General features: G+C 43.2%; 1 protein-coding gene across 3 annotated transcripts in view; it reads left to right on the top strand.

The window, feature by feature from the left end:
• MYO9A (myosin IXA) overlaps positions 1–18543 on the top strand; it is a 114231-nt gene extending 95688 nt beyond the window's left edge. For all 3 annotated transcript variants that reach the window (XM_040413681.1, XM_040413679.1, XM_040413680.1), the window contains 6 exons: positions 203–308; positions 402–533; positions 1066–1189; positions 5647–5834; positions 15337–15479; positions 17265–18543. In XM_040413681.1, coding sequence (XP_040269615.1) covers positions 203–308; positions 402–533; positions 1066–1189; positions 5647–5834; positions 15337–15479; positions 17265–17665 — 1094 coding nt within the window. In that variant the 3' untranslated portion in view covers positions 17666–18543. The remainder of the gene's footprint in view (positions 1–202; positions 309–401; positions 534–1065; positions 1190–5646; positions 5835–15336; positions 15480–17264) is intronic.
• The last annotated feature ends 1728 nt before the right edge of the window (positions 18544–20271 follow it).

The following is a 20271-nucleotide window of genomic DNA, read 5'->3' as shown; positions in this document are numbered from 1 at the left end:
TGCCGTTGCTTAGCATGCCACAAGTTTAATATTGGAGGGCTGCATCGGGCTTTTGTGACATCCAATGTGTCTCATCTCACTAACAACCGGTTTCTTTATGCCTAGAAACTGGTTTACAGTGACTATATACTATAGATGCACTAGTTCACTATTATCCAGTGTTACTTAGTTCGGATTTTTATTTTATTTTTTTATCTCGAAGGTCTTGGTGATCGTAAGGAAACCGTGAGGAGAGTGTATTCTGTAATAGACCAGCTCTCCCGGACACATCTCAGTACATTGGAGAGACTCATCTTCCACCTTGTCAGGTTGCCACTGTTACTTTTGTAATTAATATGATATGCTTTGTATAACCTGAGCAGCAGATAAATGTGTGTTTACCAATGACTGTGATCTTTTAGGATTGCCCAGCAGGAGGAAACAAATCGCATGTCTGCCAATGCACTGGCAATTGTGTTTGCCCCATGCATTCTCCGTTGTCCAGACACTACAGATCCACTGCAGAGCGTACGGGACATTGGCAAAACCACTGCGTAAGAATCATCAGTTTGTTGATTTAGGATGTTTCTATCGGCCTTGTAGCATCCTCATCCATGTGATCAATAGTAATGCCTTTACTTAACCAAAGAAACTCTTGCTGAATTGTATGGAGTAAGGACTCTTTTACAAGGGTCGATCAGTTGGATTGAACATCATTCCCGATGATTGTCATTGTGAACCTGCTGACAATTAAATGCTCGTTTGTTGGGTGATCTCATCTTTTATGCGGCATTAAAAATCATTGGTCGGGGATGTGCTGCTAAAAAATGAAAACTGTATGGGGATGAATGATCCTATTAGAGATTATTCAGCCCCCATACTCAAAATGATTGCCACATGTATACGACGCTTAATGAGCACCTATTGACATGTTGTATCATTGATCCGCGATCATTTATAAGCAGAAATCTGCTTATGTAAAACCATAAGTGTAACCTAGTTGCCCTATTATTAAGCTATCTTTCCATTCCATGTACCACTTTGATTAATAATGACCCATTGCTCTTTCTGCTTGTCTTGGTTTAGTTGTGTGGAGCTGATTGTTGTGGAGCAAATGAATAAATATAAAGCACGTCTGAAGGATATCAACAGTCTAGAGTTTGCAGAGAACAAAGCCAAGAGTCGCCTGTCCCTAATCCGCAGGTCCATGGTAAGAAAATATAGGCTCTAGTGGGATACGTTGGGACAACATCATTACAACTAACACTGAGACTTGCCCTTTCTGCTCATCATCTCCTCGGCTACTCTCCTGCTTCTAACCTTCTGCTCTCCTTTCATCTCCTTTTTCAATCCAGAAACCTGTACTAATTGCAGTTAGATTTATGAGCATTAATCGCAGCACCCTGCCGGTATGTATACGAATATCAGGCTGTCTGTGACGCTCATTTGTTGTGTCCCCATTAACACAAGTGCACTCACACTGTTATGTGTTCACCTGAACAGCATGTCCTGTCCTCATCTTGACATTACTTTCATTGTAAAGAGTCACTTTACTACCCACCTTAGGCCGAATGCACACGGCCGTTTTCCGTGGTATGCCGGGCTGGATTCCTGCTCTGAACAGCAACCAATGATGCCGTGCTCTCTTGCTCTGAACAGGAATCCAGCCCGGCATACCACGGACCGCTCTCGGCCGTGTGCATTCGGCCTAAGGTCCCTTTTACATGGGACGACAGAGCAGCAGATTATTGGGAAGGAATCATCTGCTGCTCGCTGGTGGAAGAGACTGTTGTATTTACATTCAGTGATCTCCTCCAGAGTATGGGGAGGAGCGATCGCTAATGCCACCCCTCATACACGTTGTTTGCCGGCAGCAGATCAAACAAGATCTGCTGCTGTCAAACGACGTTTTTGTCTATGCGAAACAGCGGTACACCGCCAGAAAATCATTAATGAGAGTTCCTATGAACGCTTGTTAACGATTATCTTTCAGATTCTCGGCCCGTATAAAGGGCACTTTAGAAAAAAAAAATATTTTCTGGGGTTGACAGTGTCAGGGGTGTGGAAATTAAAAAATAAATAAAATACTTGTCGAAGGACTAAAGCGGGGGCTGGATCTATTTGTCCCTCATGACAATCTACTTGTCCTGATACAAAAAATTATTTTAAATCAAAACCATATTTTAATGCACCGCCACGGTTCCTTATGCAGGGAGGTGGCTGGCTTGCGTTCCAGTCTTTGTGGTGTGAAATGACTCTAAGTTTAGTCCTGGTTCACACCAGATGATTCTGTCCAGAATGCACTACATCGCGGCCGACTCACTATGTTGTGGGGCAGGAGGGGGCGTGACGATCCATTGAAGTGAATGGCACCAAAGCCAAAGCCGCAGGCGATCGGATGCACGGGATCGCAAGGCACAATTATGCCTGAGGTCCAGTCAAAATGCTGCTTGCAGCATTTTGTTTGGACTGGACCGCGGGCATAATGTGCCTTGCGATCCTGTGCAGCCGATCGCATTGCAGCCGTTGGGCATAGTTATGGTGCCACATGGTTATGGTGCCAATCACTTCAACAGACCACTACGCCCTCTCCTGCCCCACAATATAGTTAGCCGGCCGCAATGCGGTGCAGTGCATTCTGGACAGAATCAGGCCGGAACGCACTGCCTGGTGTGAACAAGGCCTTAATGTGATCACAGCAATTAGTTTAGTGCACACTCTTGCTCTTAGCACATTACTACCCTTACCTCTAGGTGGTTTAGGCAAATTAGCTGCTGATGTGGCATGGAAAGGACTTCCCCCTCACCATCCTAGTTTGACAACACCTGCACAAAGGGGGTCCTCTGAGGGATGCTGGCAGAGTTGAGAGTTCTATCAATGCCCCTGGCTCTGTAAGGCTCTGTCACTGCTCCTCCCCCCGAGTCCGGAGATGTGACAGAGCCTTTCATTGCTCCACCCCTCCAGCTCTGTCATTTCTTCTTCCCCCACACTACACCATGCCCCCCCCCCCCCCCCCCCCTTCCTCCGCTCTGTCACCGCGGCTGCGTCACTGCTCTACGCCCACTGCTCGGTCACCGCCGCTCCATGCCCCCAGCTTGTCGCCGATCCACTGCTCCGGTAAACAAAGCCATCTCAGCCCTGCTAGTTGCCCGCAGCAGGGCTAAGCTACTGAACAAACGAACTGCCCGGCGCCCGGAACTGCATGTCCCGGGCGTCGGGCGATAACGATTTCCACACCCCTGCAGTGTGTTAGGTTTATACTCCTTGTGCATGATTCTTCATTCACAAATCATATTTATTCAGAAATAGGCACTACCTGAATTTGATTTCGTGTGTCCCATAGGTATATCTTTATTTTTTATTTTTTTTGTCTCAGTTCATGTACTGTACATACTGCACATTTTCTATAAAGCAACTGAAGTAATATTAACATCCCATCTTAAAAGTAAAATAAAAGGTGTAGTGGTGGTTAGATGAGGGCGTCATTAACATATTTAATCTATATGGAAAGATATGACAATATAAGGGAATCTTAATCATGAAGAGTTCCATGGTGCATAACATTACACCTTATTAAAGCATGGCTCCAGACAACGTTAAAGAGAGTCTGTGACCTACTTTCAGCGTTTTACTCCGCTCATATCACTTTATCACACAGTTGCCCAACATAAAAGTAGTACTTGTATTGTGTCTTTCACACGTCCACAAGCTGAAGAAAACACTTTTATAAAGATATGCAGATAAGGTCCCGCAAGTGCCCAGGGGGGTGTTATGGCCACATGTCCCCAGGCCCCTCTCTGATGTGCCCAGTTAACGCTCCCCTTGGTGTCCTTTGGCCCGCCCTCCTCTCCTAATTGAACATCCTCCTCTGGCTTAGATCACGTGCGAGCGCCGGTCACCACCAGGCCCACGCATGCGCACTGTTAAGATCAGTGCCTCTGCCCATAGTGGGCAGAGCAGTGCGCATGCTCGGACCCAGCAGTGAACAGCGTTCGCACGAGATCTAAGCCAGAGGAGGAGGATGAATAAGGAGAGGAGGGTAGGCCAAAGGAATCCAAGGAGAGTGGTTATCTGGGCACATCAGAGAGGGGCCTGGGCACTTGTGGCCATAACACCCCCCTGGGCACTTGCGGGACCCATTCAGAATATTTTTTAGAAAGTGTTTTTTTCAGCTTGTGGATGTGTGAAAGACACGAGAGGTACTATTTTTATGTTGGCCAACTGTTCTGTAACGTGATGTAAAACACTCAAAGTAGGTGACAGACTCCCTTTAAGTGAGAGCTATCGCAGAATCTTCATGGACAGTAACTGTTTGCTTCCTTTCTGTTATAGCTTCAGTTATGTCTGGTTCCAACTACACCTGCCTTTTAGTTTCTTGTCCGGTTCCGTTGTCAGCCATATTGATTCTCTGCCCTCTCAGCTCTACTGGTGGGTCATGGAATGAAGGAGTTATACGCTCGTTCTCGACAATGTGCCCGTCTGAAGGTGCATCAGATCACCAGATATACAAGCGACACACTCATTTATCAGTTGATCTGTTGTTCATGCAGACACCTATATTAACAATGCAATAGCGATCTCTTGTCTTCATACTGTGAAAGTGATCGCTGCATGTAAGTGCAGTGCTTCACCTCCACTGAAAAAGCAGCCGACTGTCGGGAAGGAACTCTTCTCCTTGGCGCATGTAAATGCGCCTTAAGCTGCTGCCAGAGGTATCTAGTAGTTGCTTATCTCACCTTCTCCTTCTTTCCTCCAACATCCGCCATTTGGAAAAAGTTGAGACACCCTCACACACATTAGATGATCATCCATTCTTGCCGAGAAGACTAGTTAAATAGTAACAACAGTGGAAGTAACTCGCAAGTAACTCGCTTCTCCTCCCGCCTATTCAGGTTTCAAAAGAATACAAATAGCTGGCAGCCGGAGATATAACTACAGGAAATAAAATTTGACAGATTTTCATTTAAAAAAAACTCAGTTATAAGGTATATTCTTCCAGGGTAGAAAACCGTGCCATTAGTGTTTCCTCTTGAGTTTTTCATATTTGTAATTGCAGTTTGGAGTACAAATAATATCAATTAGATTTTTCCATAGTCAAACGGATCCATAGAATAAAGTTACCGTAATTATACTGCTGGCCTGGGTGAACACTGTAATAAACAAGTTGTATGTTCTACAAAATGGAACCAATGAAAAGTGGAGCTTGTCCCTCAAAAAAAACTAGGCCTCACACAGTTGATGGGGAAAAATGTAAAAGTTATGGCTTTCAGAATATTTCACAACAAAAATAATATTTTTTAGTGCATTAATGATGCAAAAGTAGTAAATTGGGTATATTTGGTACTGCTGTAGCTATATGGACTTACAGGATCAAAGTAACTTGTTATTTATGCTGCACAGTGAATGACTCAAAACTTGAGCCTCAAAATTTAGCCAGTAATAAATACAACTCATCCCGCAAAAAAAAATGGCTAAAAGCCCTCACACACCGCTAAAGATGAACAATAGGCCAGTCGGTTGTAAAGGAGTTAAAAAAAAAAAAAAAGGGGGAATGTCAAATATACATTTTCATGTGGTGACAGAATACTAGGCTTCCATATTCAGCACCTTGATGAAAAATGCACATTGTATGGAATTATTTACATTCATGGTTTGCTCTTTATTTAGGGAAAAGGAAGGCTTCGCTCAAATCTGAGCCCTGTTATTTCGGGCCGTTCCCCTGTTCCAGATGCATCTGGTGACCATGGGTTATCCACCATTCCTTCTGAAGATGAGTCTTCAGAGCAAAAAGAAGCAGCCATGCAACAAGAAGAAAGAGTTTTGGCCCAGCAGATAGAGACTCTGCAAAAGGAGAAGTAAGTGGTGAACCACAATGTCCATTTTCTAGCATGATGTTTGATCAGTGCGATTCAGGGCATATATGGTGTATGATATGTTAATATATCGATTTTTACAATCTTGTATATTATATTTAATGTCTAAGATGTTATATACTGCCCCAACACTGCTAGATAATAATTAGTCATTCAAGAGGACCTGCCACCTCTCCAGACATGTATGTTGTAGTAACTACTTGCATTCTCCATGTAATGATTCTGGAGCATCTATTCTTATGGCTCCATGTTGTGCCATTCCTCTGTTATTTCTATTAGAATGAATTTTCAGCAGTTTACAGTAAAGGTACAGATGGGTGTTACCAATTGGGGTGTCTCCCTGCACAGTCTGACTCCAGCAGCATGGTCAGACACACCTGTAACTGGTAACACCCAGCAGTATCTTTACTGCAGACTTCTGGCAATGTATTAGTAAACTTCTAGCAGGAATAATACAGGAATGGCACAACATAGTCATAAGAATAGGTGCTCCAGAATTGGTATTACACTGGGAATACAAGTAGAAGCTAAAACTGACATGTCAGGAATGGTAACTGGTTCTCTAAGTGTCTTTCCAATTGTCTACTTTTGGGAATAAAGGGCAGAATTGGGTTCCTTGCCAGTAATTTATTATGACCATGTATAAGCATGTAGCTACGGTGGAATATTATTTACAGAAAAAGTTGAGGTAACACGATATTATGTAATGTATATTCTGCTGCATATGACAAGCTCTATGTTTTACTGTTGGTACTGATGTGAACCTTCCCCTTAAAATATAACTTTTAATATGATCTAATAAAAACAATATGAACCCAAATATAAGTCAATGAAAAACAAAAATGTATAATAACTGTTTGCTCCTGAGATAGAAACTTCATATACTATGGGGGTCATTTATTAAAAACTGATGTAAAGTATAACTTAGTACAAAGGATTAGCAGGCACACCACCTTCAGGAAGAAATGTGGAATACTAAGTAATACTGTATTTGACTATTTATTGGTAAACACTTCAATGGTATCACACAATGTGCATTAAAACACTCAATAAAACCACTAAATAAAACATTAAAATATCACTGAATGGCCAAGCAAGGAATGTTCAGAGGTGTAGCTCTCTCAATCAGTGCGGAGTCCAGTATGAAAAGTCTCCTGAAATGTATCACTATTATCGCAAGGAAGATCCTGAGGATCTTTATCCTGAGGAAGAGGCAAGTGGCCTCGAAACGCGTCTAGCGGACTACGCATTTTCCACATCCAGTACTGGTCCGGACCTAAAGTACAGAAGAACTCCTGTGAATAAAGAATATATCTCTTGAAGCGGCTATTTGCCAATATAGACGCCCACTGTGACATAGGACCTGGGCATTTACAACACTATCTGTTGCTGCGGTACAAGGACCTGTGTACCACGTGATCTGACGTTTGCACCAGCTGACCTGACCACCTGATCCGTCCATTAGGATCACCTGACGTAAACACGCCCCCCAAGCAACGGAGCCGAGTGTTCCAGGCATATTCATTCGGCATCCAGCGTCTCGGTGATTGCATCTTACCTTTACTTCTCCAGCGATTCTGCTGACCAATACTACGGAGTGGTAAGAGTCTCATAGAGACAATTTGATAATCTTGGCAATTAGTCACCCAGACGCCATTGGGCGGCTTATGAGAGAAGTGGAGTAAATCTATATCTTTTGTTGCTGCTGGACATTTTCATGCGATAATAGTGATACATTTCAGGAGACTTTTCATACTGGACTCCGCACTGATTGAGAGAGCTACACCTCTGAACATTCCTTGCTTGGCCATTCAGTGATATTTTAATGTTTTATTTAGTGGTTTTATTGAGAGTTTTAATGCACATTGTGTGATACCATTGAAGTGTTTACCAATAAATAGTCAAATACAGTATTACTTAGTATTCCACATTTCTTCCTGAAGGTGGTGTGCCTGCTAATCCTTTGTGCTACATTTTCATTTTCTAACTGGGTGGGTGACCCAGTGAGCAGTGAACCCACCGCTATCCGTCCATCTAAGTGTTGAGCCTCCCTACTTTGCCAGTTATTTAAAGTATAACTTAGTTTCCCATAGCAGCCAATCAGATTCCACCTTTCATTTTCCAAAGGAGCTGTCAAAAATGAAAGGCGGAATCTGATTGGTTGCTATGAGCAACTAAGCCAGTCCTAATTTACACCTGTTTGATAAATCTCCCCCTATACGTTGAATACCGCAGAGATCAGTAAGTATTTAAGTAAGTATATTGATCCTTCTTACTAAGGCCTCTTTCCCACGGGCGTGTGCTGCGGCCCGCTGAGGCACGAGCACAGTCCGTGGGGCAGCCGCAGCGGATCACGGACCCATTTACTTGAATGGGTCCGCGATCCAGCCGTTCCGCAAAAAGATAGGACATGTTCTATCTTTTTGCGGAACGGAAGTACAGGACGAAACCCCACGGAAGCACTCTGTAGTGCTTCCGTAGGGTTCCGCACCGTTCAGCATCTCCGGATTTGCGGACCCATTGAAGTGAATGGGTCTGCATCCATGATGCGGAATGCCCACGGAACAGCACCCATGTATTGCGGGTCCGCAATGCGGCAACGGGGCGCACACGCCCGTGCGAAAGAGGCCTAACAGTCCATTCCGGGTGCACACTCTGAGACGAAGGTCAGGGCTGATAATCGGGAACAACTACCCCCGTTCCTTTTAAGCCCCTGTACTACTCCCTGCCTACAGTCATAGCACTCGCCCTGAAAGGGAGGACCCCACCTCTTAGTGGCTAAACCCTCACTCACCTCTACAGTGACCAAGTACTATTTCTGGGTATCATGACGCATTTCCCCTGACTCCCACAACAGTTCGGTTCATCAGAGTAACAAAAGTAGCAGCAATATAAAAAAGTAAATATATCTTTAAAATGAAGGAGCAATGGCATTCACTACTGATAAATGATTATAAGGTGGAAGCAAAGCGCAATGGCTTCCCAGATATCTATGCTGGCATCAGATGTAGGAGTAGGAGATGTATAACAGTGATAGATGTCTGATTGTTATGGCAAGTTTCCTTAAGGACCCAGTTAACACAGACGTTTGGTAAATCATATAATGGTGATAGATGGACAAGAATCTAATCATATTTGTACCATATTGTTCAGCAGTACATGTATATTATATTGCATTTTTTTTATTCATTATTATTTATAGCGGTCATGAAAAAAGAAAACCCAAAAGACTAAGCGTTAAATATAATGGAGTTGTTGTATGCTGTGGTCGAGCAGGCTGAGATAGAGTTTTGGGGGGAAAGGATTCGGCAAATCTTGTAATAATTTACATTTAAATTTCTGCTCCTTCTGAGCTCAGCAGCCATGTGAGGCGTCCTGCGAGTGATTGACAGCCTTCCGTGTGTAAATGTGTATACATAGATTGCGGTCAGTCACAGAAAAAGGCTGCCCACTTGGCTACTGAGCTCAGGATGAGCAGAGATTTAAATGAATAAATTACAAGTTCCCATAAAACTATATATAATCTGCTCAGCATCTCCAGGACTATGACATACTGCGGATTGTACTTCATTTTCATGGTGATAAGTTCTCTTCAAGGAAACAGCCAAGCAACTCCTATAGACTTTAATGGGAAAAGGTGCAGACATGCATGGCCACCAATCTATTCATTCATGTGGTGGTTCATAGGAGCACCAATACTCTCAGTAGGGATATTTTAGTATGTACTTAGGATGATTCATTAACTTCTGTGGTAGGGGCCATCATGGCTGGCAGTGTGTGGTGAGAGCTCTCTCCCAAACTTCCCGGAAAACTAACACCCCCGCTAGAGAGGGACACCCAGTCCCCATCATGTAGGCTTTTACTCGGCCCTCCATATACATGGAAAAATATCTGACCACCATGGGGAGCAAGACCAAAGCAAAGGGTACTGGAAAGACGGGGAAGGCCGCGCCAAGCATATCAGCGCCAGTAATGGCGGACAAAGTAATTCCAGCCCTGACACACTGAGAGCATCTGATGGAGAGGAATCTGAAGATCACGCTCGGGTCGACTACAAGCGCCTGGCTATGGCAGTAGCAATGAGAATCCTACCTGACTTGCAGGAGTCGCTGACATCTACTGTGGCACAGTAATTTCTAAAATTACAGGCTGAGGTGACGCAACATGCACACAGGCTTGACACGATGGAATCCACCACTAGCCAAATGGAAGCAGATTTAAATATCACCAGTAACAAGCTACAACAGGCTGAAAGCAAGCTAAAAATAAAAATGTCGGACAAGGTAGATGACATTGAAAATAGGTCCCGACGCAGTAATCTCTGCATTGTGGGGATCCTGGAGCTGGTGCTCTTCCACGAGTTGGGGAACATATGTGAAATGGAATTACCGGAGGCTTTGGTCCTCCAGGGAACTTTTAAAGTGGAACGGTCACATAGAATAGGCCCAGACATTAGAAAAGAAAAAAACAACTCGCATCGCCATAACCAAGGGCCCCAGCCATGACAACGCCCCAGACAAGTTTTCGTCAAATATCTGGACTTTTCCTAAAAGGCGACCATCTTGCGGACATCTAAGAACATGAAGGAGCCCGTCCTCATCAGAGGGCACAAAGTACTCATCTCTAATGACTTTTCAGCAGATGTCCTGAGGCGGCGTAAAGCTTTCACGCCTCTCTGCACGGACCTCTACAACAAAAAGTAAAATTTCACTCTACTGTACCCTGCTATATGGAAGCTATTCAGACCTGATGGCTTGAAAACATTGCATCACTCTCCTGAGGAAGCAGCCAAGACCCTGGAAAGAAGAGAGGTGCCGATGGGGAACCCCAAGATGTTCCCACGAGGCTCCATAGATGACTGGGATACAGAGGCAACAAGGCAGATACCAGCGCCAGTCCGGATTTCAGAAAAACATATGAAAGAAAAGAGTGGTGGAGGACCTTGATCATAGAAGTGTCTAAATGGACACACGTCTGCAATTATTACTTGATTGTACCCTTTAACTGTCATTCATGGGTAATGGAGAGATAGTAATGCTATTGATTCCATATCTGTTATAGTTTTGTTATTTGTGATGGAAAAAAGTGAAGTCCTTAGACATCTAAACCTAGAGGTGCATTTTGACTCCTTAACCCTCTGGGATGTCAATATATTTTTTTTTTCTATGTTAATATTTTAGTTTGAATTTTTTTTATGGGAAATTGCTGTTAAGGGGGACCTTTCTCAGGTTGACACAGAACAGAGCCGATCCTGTTAGACAGAAAATTACACAAATATGTTTAGTTTATGAGGGTAGCTTCATGGAATGTAAAGGGGCTGAGGTCCACTAGCGTTTTATGATGCTGCGCCACTTAGAGAAGATGAAGGCGGATGTGACCCTGCTCCAGGAGACACACGTGTCTCAGCAGGACTTCTTTAGAATGCAAAGGTGATTGGTAGGTGAGGTATATGGCTCATCAGCAGTTGGATCAAAGGCAGGGGTTATCACACTGATACGAAAACACTTGCCATTCACAGCACAGTCTAAACACTCAGATGACATGCATCATTTTCTACTTCCCCAACAGCTGAAATTAGTATTTACAATGTGTATGGCCCAAACAAGTCCAATGGCCCCTTCTTCCAGAGCCTCACACAACGTGTTCTAGAAGACCCGATATCATGCAAGGTGATTTCAGGGGACATGAACACAGTGGTTAATCCAGTGGAAGATAGAAGGCAGAGTGGGGACACTAGAGGGGGTCTGAGAAGGAGAGAACAGGCACTACAGAAACTAATGATTGATTCACATCTCATAGACCTATGGAGAACTTTACATCCAGAAGGTAGGGAATATACACATTTCCACACACCCATTCTTCCTGGTCCAGGATAGATTATATTCTTGTGTCGCCTTTTCTAGCAACTAATATTGAGGACATGGTAATATCAGACCATGCTCCTCTGACCCTAAACATGCAAGACCATGTTCCTAGGGGAGCTGATTGCATTTGGCTATCCCCAAATAGGTATTCTAAACTGAAGGGATGGTGGCAAGAATTTTTAGACAATAATTCCACAACCACAGATCGCCAACTACTATGGGATGTGGGCAAAGCTGTGCTAAGGGGACGACTGCTCTCCTATATGGCATATAGGAAAAAATATACATCTACTCAACTAGCCCAACACAGCCTAAAACTGAGACACGCATATGTAGCTTTTATCGCTACACCAACACCGCCAAACAAAAAGGCCTGGCAAGAAGCCAAATCTCAATATGAAACTTGGTTGCAAAAAAAAAAAAAGAAGACCTTTACGGTACCCAAAGGGAGGCCCAATTATACAGATATGGAAATAAGGCTAGGAAATTGTTATCTAGACTTGCAAATGGCCCCTTTACTTCTACACCGATTCTGGCACTAAAATCAAAAGAAGGTACATTACACCATTACCCACGGAAAATAATAATCTGCTAGATTATTATAAACAACTATACTCCGACTCCACAACGTCTACAGGGGATGCCAGGGAGTGGTTACGCTCCATACCTCTACCTACATTGACTAATGATCTGAGACTATCCTTAAATGCTCCTATAACTGTAGAAGATGTTCAGACAACTATTAAAAACCTGGCTCTGGGTAAGGCGTCTGGTCCAGATCTCACCCTTACTGCAACAGGTATATGAGCGATACATGGAAGGAACAGAAATGCCACTACATTGTAACACGGCATATATTAAAGTCCTACCTAAGCCAGGTAAAGATCCTACATAGCCAACATCCTACAGACCAATCTCACTGATAAATGTGGACATTAAATTGTTATCCAAAATACTAGTCATGAAACAGTTCTTGATCATGTCACGAGGCACCCAGCTATATTGACAATAGATGCAAAAAAAGCCTTTGACAATATCAAATGGAGTTGGCTAAATTTGGTCCTAGATAAAATGGGAATTGATGGAGCCTTTCGATCATATCTCACAGCACTATACGGGAACCCACATGCTAGGGTGTACACCCCAGGCTTTTTTATCCTCATCCTTCCCATTGCAAAAAGGCACCAGACAAGGATGTCCGCTCTCACCACTGCTCTTCAATCTGGCATTAGAACAACTATCCAGAACCATCCTCCTAGCAGGGAACATACAGGGCATACAGATCAAGAAGAGGTCAAACATGCTTTGTTTGCAGATGACATCTTGTTCTTCCTGACAAGTCTACACAGGGACCTATCACATGGATTTGCACTGTCCTCGCATTTTGGGACGTTCTCGTGCTTCAAAGTCAACCAAAATAAATGTGAGCTTCTAGATCTATCTATCCACATCAGCAAGACTTCCGATAGATACATAGACATTCAAATTGGCAGAACACTGGAAACCATATATTCCCTAAACTATCCACCTCTAATCAGGTCAATAATGGGAGACTTGAGAAGATGGCATCATCTGCCTTTATCATTCTTGGGTAGATGTAATCTCCTAAAGATGATGAGCTTTCTGATACTTCTTTACCCACTACAGACCATTCCCCTAATGCTCAAACGCACTGATATAAAACTCCTTGAGAAGAAATTTAGTACTTTTATCTGGAAATAAAAGTACCCGATATCGGATCATATAATTTAGCTAGCCTATTACGCCACTGTATTGACTGGATCAAAGAATCCAGTAACTACTCAAACTATACACTAGAATCTGCTTTAGCACACCCCTAGAAATTAAGCAGCCTATTACATACTTCATTCTCCATGCTGCCACAATCAATCAAGAAAAGTCTTCTGCTAAGAGATACCATAATGACATGGAAAGTAGTTCGCAAAAGCTATGGCCTGCCGTACCAGGTCTCCAAATACCTTGCCCCATTGAAGAGGATTGTGGTGGTGGGGGGAACACAGGCTAAAATTAGTGCACCCCATGACTCTACGGCACAGAAGACTTTATCTGACTTTTAGCATCCAGAAGAAAAAAGGTATTATACTTTTAATGAGTTCAAAAACAAATATAAGTTAGAGAACTCACCCTTCCTAGCCTACCACCAAATAATTAGCTCTTTACGGGCAAAGCTAAAAGACTATTCTGGGGAAATGCGAGTCAATGAATTTGACACACAGTCACCTCAACAAGGGAAACCAAGTCTAGCTATCCTGTATGCCAGCACTAGGGATCGAATTATGCAATCATCGGATTTTGCAATATTCAAAGGTTGGAAATCTGACTACCCTCAATAATGTCATCCTGTCAGGGTGGACTCGGGTAAGAAAGGAAACTGTTAATGAAGTGTGGAGGGAGATGCAGTTTAGGATCATAAATAGGGCAATATATGGTTTCTGGAAAAGCAAAACTAATATACCGGTAAACCATGGCAGACTGGTAGCGTGGCCCAAATGTAAATTGGAAGCTACCGACCTGTACGATGGACTTTGGGCATGTCTGGCCTCCAGACGATATTGGAGCCATCTGAATGAGCTACTCAAGCACAAATTAGCGAGTAAGTTCAAAGAGACACCGGAAATTATACTTTTCCAGGCATCAGAGAAAAATGACAACCTGCCAGAGATTGTACACCTATTCATCCAGGCAGCTAAGAGACGTCTTCTGTATAGGGGGCTTGACCCAGAATGTCCTAGTGCGACGGAAGTGATAGCCCAGGTGAAACATTGTATGTTGTTAGAAATAGTTGAAACTGAGAGAAACAAGAAACTCGAGCAACTGCATTCTTCAGGAAATGGAGACAATTTATTTGTGCATTTTTGCCAGAAACAGACATTCATAAATTAGCATCCCCTTTTAAAGATTCAACATGGTGTCTCAAGGAGGACATTGCTGGCACACTGGGGAAGCTGAAATGCACTAACATAACAACTACTCAATAAAGGTGAACCAAAACATGCAGGAGACTCCATATTATAATATATGACATGAGAGATTAGAGATTGACCACCTGAGGAAGGGGAGGGAACGGGTTGTTATGTAAGATTACTCTTGTACATGTAAAAATGACATAATCTTGGTAGGGAAAGCAGGTAATCTGAGTTTTTTTTGTTTACTGAAAAACCTTAATAAAAATTTTGTTAAAAAAAAAACTTCTGTGGTAGGAAGTCTCCTTTACATTTAAATAAAAGAGGTTGTGCAGGGTGAGCATATTGATGACCTTTAAGCGCTGCAATAAAAATAAGGGGGGTTATTTATCAAAACTGGTGTAAAGTAGAACTGGCTTAGCAACCAATCAGATTCCACCTTTCATTTTGGACAGCTCCTTTGGAAAATTAAATGAGGAATCTGATTGGTTGCTATGGGCAACTAAGCCAGTTCTACTTTACACCAGTTTGATAAATGACCCCCAAAAAGTTTTCATTGTACAAAAGTAGAAAAAATAAAATAAAAACCACATAAATTTGGTATTGTACTGTTTCATATCTTGTGAGACATTTTCCTTTTAAATTTTCGTACATATTTTTTTCATCTACATGTTTTTTTTTTTTTTTTTTTAATAGGGAGGAGCTTGCCTATGAAATGCTAGCTTTAGAGCCAAGGGCTTCAGATGATGAGACCTTGGAGTCTGAAGCATCTCTTGGGACTGCAGACAGCTCGGAAAACCTCAACTGTGAGTCTGAAGGGGCAGCATCCATCAGAGCAGGTAGTTATCTCTTCTTTTGTGCTAGGATGAGAGCATCGATCTACCTGATCCACCAGTCAGTAGAATAGAATAATTGAATGCATTCACTATGAACAAAACACATACTCAATAAATCAATTTACCTATTGGACAGGTTATGGCTGGTGTATTAAGAGGATCAATTCCCTCATCACTAGGCATATCGTTACAATATGTCATCAGTATGTGTTTCTCATACAGTCCTGAACAAAAGTTTAAGACCACTTGAAAAATGGCAAAAAATCATATTTTACATTGTTGGATCTTAACAAGGTTCCAAGTAGAGCTTCAACATGCAACAAGAAGAAATGAGAGTGAGACAAAACATTTTTTGAGCATTCAATTAATTGAAAATAACGATTAAACTGAAACAGGCTGTTTTTCAGCTGATCTAAATTTTAGGACCACATGCCTTTAAAAGGCCAAATCTGTGCAAAGATGTGGATTCATTGTCATTTTCTGTCAGGTAGTCACACGTTGTGATGGCAAAGGCAATAAACTCTCCCTTTTTGAATGTGGTCGGGTTGTTGAACTGCATAAGCAGGGTCTCTCACAGCACGCCATTGCTGCTGAAGTGGGACACAGTAAGACAGTCATTTGGATTTTCTTAAATGATCCTGAGGGTTATGGAACAAAAAATTTCATCAGCACTAAACCAGAGGATCCAATTGGCTGTCCGTCAAGACACTGGACGATCCTCGACCCAAATTAAGGCCCTTACTGGTGCTGACTGCAGCCCCATAACCATCAGACGGCATCTGAGACTGAAGGGCTTCAAAAACAAAAAAACGTCTTCAAAGACCTCGTCTCCTTGAACGCCACAGAACTGCTCGTTTGGACTTTGCAAGAAAGCACCAAACATGGGACATTCAAAGGTGGAAGAAAGTTTTATTCTCTGATGAGAAAAAAATTAACCTTGATGGTCCTGATGGTTTCCAACGTTACTGGTGTGACAAGCAGATCCCACCTGATATGTTTTCTACACGCCACAGTGGAGGGGGCTCCATAATGATCTGGGGTGCTTTTTCCTTCAGTGGAACAATGGAGCTTCAGGAAGTGCAGGGACGTCAAACGGCCGCTGGCTATGTCCAGATGTTGCAGAGAGCATTCCTCATGACTTAGGGCCCTCGTCTGTGTGGTAATGACTGGGTTTTTCAACAGGACAACGCTACAGTACACAATGCCCGCAGGACAAGGGACTTCTTCCAGGAGAATAACATCACTCTTTTGGCCCATCCTGCGTGTTCCCCTGATCTTAATCCAATTGAGAACCTTTGGGGATGGATGGCAAGGGAAGTTTACAAAAATGGACAACAGTTCCAGACAGTAGATGGCCTTCGTGCGGCCGTCTTCACTATTTGGAGAAATGTTCCCACTCACCTCATGGAAACGCTTGCATCAAGCATGCCGAAACGAATTTTGGAAGTTATAAACAATAACAGCGGAGCTACTCATTACTGAGTTCATGTTTGGAAGTTGGATTTTGATCAGCTGAAAAACAGCCTGTTTCAGTTTATTCGTTGTTTTTATTAAATTGAATGCTCAAAAAATGTTTTGTCTCACTCCCATTTCATTTTGTTGCATGTTGAAGATCTACTTGGAACCTTGTTAAGATCCAGCCATGCTAAATATGATTTATTGCCATTTTTCAAGTGGTCTTAAACTTTTGATCAGGACTGTATATGGCTTTCACCAGCAGATCTGCTTTAACAATATATTTGCTCTTAAACATTTTGTAAAACTTTTTTTCTGCATTACCTCTTGCAGAAAGAGCGCTAGTTCCGCGAGGTCCACGGTCAGAGGCGACAAGAGTACGGAGACCAGTGAAGAGAGATAATGACAGCACAGATGGTGGGGACCGCAACCTTTCTTCTCCCATCGCTTCATCTTGCTTACCCCACCTTGGAAAAAAGAGGTTCCACTTACATTCTAAATCCCCCTTTTACCGGGAACCTTCTTCAACAGACTCTCAAGACTCTGGGGCCCCTGTACACTTTACAAGCCGTGGAACTTTTAATCCCGAGAAAGGACGACAGAAATTAAAGAATGTCAAACAATCTCCTCAGAAATTGAGGGATCCTCCAGAGAGTGGGGATCAAAGGATTCTGGGATCAGATGGCAGCTCACAATCTGTTGTCTTGTTTGGGAACAATGAATTTATGGTGTGAAGGAAGTATATTGTTTCCCTTGTTCTTTCTTGCCAAGAGCTGTGCCCCTCACATAGCTTTATCCTGGTGCCTGGTTGCAAAACAGGCAACAACCATCTGGCATGCGCTGCCAACACATATCAAGGACCAGGCGGGCCATGTTTAACAAAAGCCTTATCCAGCTAGCCCATCACCGAATTTTTTAACACTCCCTTTATGAAGACAAACTGATCTGAACAAAAAGAAAGAGGCTTTTATTATAAATATTATTATATTAATATTATTAATTTTATTTGTGGTTTCTAAGCCCAATATAAATAAACCATTCCCTTTAATTTAAAGCAGCATCTGCACTGTGGTTACATAAAGCTTTGTAAAGTTGAAGCCTCCTGATCTGCATGGCTCAACTTGTCTGTGGGGAAGACCCCCACAGTTTGTCTTTTTATCTGCACTCCAGAGACATTGTTCAATACCCACGCTGACGGCAAACAGAAACCTGTGTCCCTCTCGAAGACAGTATATTCCATTAGTTTTGTGGGATCCACAGCGTATGGGCTCGAGAGAAGATTTTTTCCAGAAAGTGGATACTCTGCTTGGAGTCCAGCGTAATCTTTGCGCAGAAGAGGATTTATGTGAATCAGACAGAGACTGGGCAGCTTCCTCTTCACACGTAAGCCTTCTGGCTGCACATTCTACCACGACATAAGCCTGCTGAGCCTTATAAAGGGCAGACACTTCCATACTGAATGTAAATGCCCTGCATCTGGTAGATGCCACTGGGTGCAATGGGAGACTGTGCTATCATATGTATTCAGTACAATCTGTGTAAATTTCCGGCTGTAAGATTCATTACATTGCAAGCAAACCCAGAGCTTATTAAAAGAACAAAAGCTGCAGAATGTTAAGTAGTCATATAGTATTATTTCCTCTATTGCTGTATAACTACCAGTTTTAGGCCTCATGCACATGGCCATACCGTGCATTGGCGACCGCAATTGCGGTACCCAATGCACGGGCAACATCCGTGCAGCGGGCCGGACTGTCATGGATGAGATTTGCAGATAGCTGGAACTAATAAATAAACGAGCGACTGGCTTGATCCCAAACTAAGGAGCTTATAGGTGAGCCCTATAAAACCCTAAGAGCTCTCCCTGACTGCTATGCACATACAAGGGTCTCGATGGTAGACGATTGCATGCCCACGTACCTAAGCCTGTGTGACACCTGAAAACCCTATAATAGTGAGGGGACACGACCACCGGCTCCCTGCACTTAATACGGAGGGAGTCAGGGTCACCTAGAATCAAGCCAGCAAGCAAACACAATAAAGTAAAGGACTTATCTGAGCAAACAGCAGACGCAGCCTCCAGCAGTGAACACTTCATCCAGGAAGTAGTATAAACCGCAAAGTGAGGCAGTATGGGAGGGAATATAAAGGAAGACGATTATGTCTAAATAAGTGACACCTGGCAGAAGGAAAGGAGATGAGAAAGTGAAACCAAAACAAAGAACATCATACAAGAGGTAGAGAAGAACGTCTGCCAGACCTTCTCACAGAACTGGCGGTGACAGTACCCCTCCCTCTACGGGTGGACTCCGGACACTCAGAGCCCACCTTCTAAGGATGAGACCTATGGAAAGCCCTGATGAGACGAATGGCCTTAATGTCCGCCACTGGGACCCACATCCTCTCCTCAGGACCATAACCCTCCCAATGAAGAAGGTACTAAAGAGAACCGCGGATAATGCGAGAATCCACAATCCTAGAGACCTGAAATTCAAGGTTACCATCAACAATAATCGGAGGAGGAGGCAAAGAGGAGGGTACAGTGGGTTGGACATAAGGTTTTAATAGGGACTTGTGAAAAACATTATGGATCTTCGAAGTCTGAGGAAGATCAAGACGGAAGGCAACGGGATTGATGACGGACAAGATCTTGTAAGGCCCAATAAACTTAGGACCCAACTTCCAGGATGGAACCTTCAGTTTGATATTCTTTGTAGACAACCACACCAGATCACCCACATTCAGGTCCAGACCAGGCACACGTCTCTTATCCGCCACACGCTTATATCTCTCACTCATCCTCTTCAGATTACCCTGAATCTTTTGCCAAATAAATGACAAAGACGAGGAAAATCTCTCCTCATCAGGTAAAGCAGAAGACCCCTCTCCAGAGAATGTCCCAAACTGCAGATGAAACCCATATGCACCAAAAAATGGTGACTTAACAGAGGACTCCTGGCGACTTATTTAAAGCAAACTCCGCAAGGGACAAAAAAGAATACCAATCCTCCTGATTCTCCGCCACAAAACAGCGCAGATATGTCTCCAGATTCTGATTGACACGTTCGGTCTGACCATTCGACTGTGGGTGAAAAGCAGAAGAGAACGACAACCGAACCCCCAAGCGAGAACAGAAGGCCTTCCAGAATCTGGAAACAAATTGCGTGCCCCTATCAGAAACGATGTCTGAAGGGATGCCATGCAATTTACCAATATGATCAACAAATACGACTTAGCATTGGGTAACCCAGGAAAGGGAATGAAATGTGCCAGTTTGCTAAAACGGTCCACTACCACCAGAATCACAGTCTTCCCCGAGGAACGAGGCAGGTCCGTAATG

Source organism: Bufo bufo, chromosome 1, assembly GCF_905171765.1.
Source record: "Bufo bufo chromosome 1, aBufBuf1.1, whole genome shotgun sequence".
Classification (NCBI taxonomy): domain Eukaryota; kingdom Metazoa; phylum Chordata; class Amphibia; order Anura; family Bufonidae; genus Bufo; species Bufo bufo.
The sequence above is the reverse complement of the archived record's forward strand: the minus strand, read 5'-3'. Positions and strand labels throughout refer to the sequence as shown.